At 38.2% G+C, this 4,887-nt stretch overlaps 1 protein-coding gene across 1 annotated transcript in view; it reads left to right on the top strand.

Annotated features, from left to right (window-relative positions):
- The window catches only part of SEC23IP (SEC23 interacting protein), a 53,720-nt gene that overhangs the window by 15,799 nt on the left and 33,034 nt on the right, over positions 1–4,887 (top strand). The window contains exon 4 of the mRNA XM_023511765.1: positions 3,737–3,826. Coding sequence (XP_023367533.1) covers positions 3,737–3,826 — 90 coding nt within the window. The remainder of the gene's footprint in view (positions 1–3,736; positions 3,827–4,887) is intronic.

Raw genomic sequence — 4,887 nt, 5'->3', positions numbered from 1 at the left:
GCCACCTTAGGTGTACGTGGCTGGCGCCTTAGCTGGTTGAGCTATAGGTGCTGAGCCTAATCTTATTATTTTGAAGCTAGACTATATATTTTCAAGTCTAAGCAGTATCTCAAAGTATACACTTTATTTTAACTGTATTTGATGTTGTATGAGTGACATAGGCTTTGAGGGTGGGATAATTACCTCAACAGCAATGGCTGTTCTTCACCAAAGGAGACCTTAGCTCCTGTTTAGCCTCTTCCAGGAAACCCTCACCAGATCAGAGGCGAGGCAGATTAGGTTAGGAAGTAAGAAGACCAATGACAGAGAACACGATAATACATACTATTTAGCATCCTGTAGGTGATCCTGGTCTATCAGAGTACCTTGGAAACAGAAAACATTTTTAATTTGACGATGACATGATGGTCTACATAAAAAATCAGAGGAACCTTTAGAAATACCATTAGCGGCGGCACCTATGACTCAGTGAGTAGGGCGCCAGACCCATATACCGAGGGTGGCGGGTTCAAACCCAGCCCCGCCGAACTGCAAAAAAAAAAAAGAAAGAAATACCATTAGCACAAATACAGGAAGTTACAAAGTCTATGTGTATAAAATCAACATGTATAAATTTTAATAAAATTTATGTATAATAGAAATAATTAGAAATAGTAATAGAAAAAGAAGATACTATTTAACTGTTTAAAATACTAACAAAACTACAGGCTAGGAAAAAGTCAAACAAAAGTAATATATGAACCTTGTGGGGAAAAACTGTAAGACAAAATTCAAGTGGAGCTAAACATTATAGCTATAGTCTCAATGTCATAAAGATGTCAGTTCTTCTCAAATTATTTGATAAATTTTAGGTATTCCGAATCAAAATTTGCAAACTGCTCCTAAAATTTACATGAAAGATCAAAATAGCAATGATAACGAAGACCATTTTTTTTTTTTTTTTTTGAGACCATATTTCATTCTTGTCTTGGCATAGAGTGCTGTGGCATCATTGTAGCTCACAGCAAACTCAAGGTCCTGGGTTCAAGTGATCTTCTGCTTTAGCCTCTCAAAGGGCTGAGATTACAGCCTGAAATTTCTGTTTTGACATGATTGTCAAATAATCTCTGTTACTAATTTAAAAAAAAAGACTAAATTTTTCTTGTCAACTAAAAATTAAATTAAAAAAAGACTTTGGGCTCAGTGCCTGTGGCTCAAGTGGTTAAGATGCCAGCCACATACACCTGAGCTGGCGGATTCAAGCCCAGCCCGGGCCCGCCAAACAACAATGACGGCTGCAACCAAAAAATAGCCCGGTATTGTGGTGGGTGCTTGTAGTCCCAGCTACTTGGGAGGCAGAGGCAGGAGACTCGCTTGAGCCCAGGAGTTGGAGGTTGCTGTGAGCTGTGATGCCACGACACTCCACCCAGGGCAACAGCTTGAGGCTCTGTCTCAAAAAACAAAACAAAAAACAAACAAACAAAGACTTTGTATAGTGGGTGTCACAGAGATTTCCCCCTTTCCTCAGGTTGAATCTCTCCACAAGAGGCATCAGAGTTTTATTTGATAAAAAGAATAATAGTACAATTGGCCCTTAATATCCACAGGTTCCACATCAGTAGACAATATTTGGGGCCTAGAATTGTGGCTTATTCCTGTAATTCCAGTACTTTGAAAGGTGGAAGCAGGAGGATTGCTTGAGGGCAGGAGTTCAGGACCAGCCTGGGAAACATAGAAAGACCTCATCTTTATGAAAACTTGAAAAAAATAAGCTGGGTGTGGTGATGCAGGACTTGCAGGAGGATTGCTTCAACCGAGGGGTTCAGTGTTACAGTGAGCTATGTTGGAGCCATTGCATTGAAAAAGACCATGTGTCTAACAAAAACAAAAGTTTCAGGAAAATAAAACTCAACAATACAACAGTAATGTAAGTAAAGAATACAGTGTAACAACTGTATAACATTTGCATTATAGGTATAAGTAATCTAGAGATGATTTAAAGTATATGGGAGGATGTGTGTGAATTTTATTCAAATAATGTATGCCATTTTGTATGAGGGAGTTGCATACTTAGAGATTTTGGTATCTGTGAGGGGTCTTGGAACCAATCCCTTGAGGATTATAAGGAAAGACTGTATGTCTGGGGGAAGAGTAAGAAGGTGGTTGGGTAGTTAAGAGTGTGGAGTCAGAACTTCTAGGTGGGAGTGAACCACAGTTCCACCATTGCTATTTCCTAGTTGTGTAATCCTTTTTTTTTTTTTTTTAATTTCATTTATTTATTTTTTGGCTGGGGCTGGGTTTGAACCTGCCACCTCTGGCATATGGGTCCGGAACCTTACTCCTTTGAGCCACAGGTGCCGCTCCGCAGTTGTGTAATCTTGTACAACTGTGTGCAGTACTTAAGATGCCTATTAGGGGTTGAATTGTGTCTCTTCTCTCCTCCTCCCAAATATATTGAAGTACTAATCCTCAGTACCTCAGAATGTGACCTTATTTAGCAGTAGGGTCATTGCAGATGTAGTTAGTTAAGCTGTGGTCATCCTAGTGTTGGGTGGGCCCCCATCCAGTGTGACTGGTGTCGTTATAAGAAGACAGCTACACAGAGAGAATGCCGTATGATGATGAAAGCAGTGATGGGAGTTACAGCGAACGCCAAAGATCAGATCAACCAACCAGAAGCTGTGCAGAGGATTTCCTTATAGGTTTCAGAGGCCCTGCTGACACCTTGATTTTGGACTTAGAGTCTTCAGAATTATGGAATGGTAGATTTCTGTTTTAAGCCATTCAGGTTGTGGTACCCTAGGAAACTAGTAGATTGTCTAAACCATCTGTGTTATGGTTGTGACTATGTTATATTAATTAACTTTTAACTTCAGTTTTTTCATCTATTGAAAATAATCAGAGAACCCATTTTTATAGCCTTGTTGTAAGGATTAAACAGGATAATACATGTAAAGTACTTAGAATAGTGCCTGGCATTAAGAATTCATTAAAAATTAACCATTACTTTGTTGTAATTTATAATTTATGACACTGTTATTCTATATTATATATTCTGCTGTCTCTCTCACACACACACTAGAACAGAGACAGCTTTATGTTTCCCTATTGGGTATACCATTTATTTCCTTTTCTTGTCTTAGTGCATTAGCTAGGACTTCTAGTACCATGTTGAAAAGGAATGGTGAGAGAGGAGACATCCCAGACTTGTTCCTGATTTCATTGGGAAAACACCCCGGTTCTCACTTAGATGTTTAATTTCTGTTGCTTTCCTTTTAAATTTAAGGGCATATTCTAAAAATATTCCCCTACACAACTGTGTATACTATAGGGCAGGCTTCCTCAAACTACACCCTGTGGGCCACATGCAGCCCACCTAGGACATCCAGCCCGCCGGGTGTTTTTGCTGCTGCTGCCTGTCCTGCTTAGCAGCCGACTCGCCCCGGGGCCCATAGACTGGTCCTTCAACGGTCTGAGGGACAGTGAACTGGCCCCCTGTTTAAAGAGTTTGAGGCCCCCTGGTCTAAACCATGGTTTTCTTATTACATAATGGGAATCATTTAGTAGTGATTGAGAGGAATTAGTTAAATGAGATCATATAACTTAAGGTGATTTTGAGGAAGTATGGTAATAATCAGTAAATGAGAGCTGCTGTTACTATTTGTTACCATTATAGTTATATAATTTTTCTCCACACTGTCTCTCACTATGATACAGATTTGTCATATTGGATTATTTGTTGTTTCCGTTGTTGTAGGCTGAATATAAAAAAGCTGTAACTACGAATCAGTGGCACCGTAGGTTAGAGTTTCCAAGTGGAGAGACGATTGTTATGCACAATCCAAAGGTAATGGTATCGTTTACAATTTTAAAGTGTTAGGTTCATTTTAATAATTATTTTGCTGTATGTGTTTGATAAATGTTTGTTTTCAGTAACTTTTACAGTTGGGATGTATTGATAACAAGTGTATTGCATTTAAAATAGTTTACTATAGTTCACATTGATGCTAGAAACAAAAACATGATTCGGTACCTCATGAAGTTTCTCTGTATGGCAGTAAGTTAACTGAAGTCCAGTATGCATTGTAGAAGTTACTTGATAGATTTTTTTCATTTGATCAGAGTCGGCTAAGTTTTTCTTTAAAGGGTGATAGGGTAAATATTTTAGGCTTTGCAGTCCATATGGTTTTTGTTGCAGCTACCAACTCTGCCCCTGTAGTGTGAATGCAACCAAACATAATACACGTGTAAAGTAATGAGTGCGATATTTTCAATAAAAGTTTATTTGCAAAAACAGATAGTGGCCAGATTTGTCCTGAAGGCTATAGTTTGCCTACCTTCCCTTCAAGATGGTTCATTTTAACTTTCCAAGTAAAAATATGTTCTTTTTCTTTTGTTTGTCTTGTCTCTATGAACTTTTCTGTTTTGTTTTTTAAAGATATTGATCAGTAGTAGTGTTCTGATTCTTCGATTCTTTGATATATCATCTTTAATTTCTCTGAGCTCCAGATTCCTCACCTGCCATAATATCTACCTCTTAGGGGCATATTTTAGATTGAGTGAGGTAATCTATGTAAAAGTAACTGTCAAAGGGCTTGGCACACAGTAGTTTCTGAGAAGTAGATATTTATTTATTTTTACATCAAAGTACAAAAGTCAAAATTTAACCTGATCACTTCTATAGTTCTTATCGATACTGAAAGAAATAAAAATGTTCATAGGCCAATAAAGTTTAACCAGTTCAGAAAGGTATTAAATGAAAAATAAAAGCCTTCTGCTTTTACCTCCCTCATTTGCATACTATCTTTATATGTATTTTTTTTTTTTTGAGACAGAGCCTCAAGCTGTCCCCCTGGGTAGAGTGCCATGGCATTACAGCTCACAGCAACCTCCAACTCCTGGGCTCAA

This window comes from Otolemur garnettii, unplaced genomic scaffold (genome assembly GCF_000181295.1).
Source record: "Otolemur garnettii isolate 467f Iridium unplaced genomic scaffold, OtoGar3 scaffold00021, whole genome shotgun sequence".
NCBI classification, from domain to species: domain Eukaryota; kingdom Metazoa; phylum Chordata; class Mammalia; order Primates; family Galagidae; genus Otolemur; species Otolemur garnettii.
The sequence above is the reverse complement of the archived record's forward strand: the minus strand, read 5'-3'. Positions and strand labels throughout refer to the sequence as shown.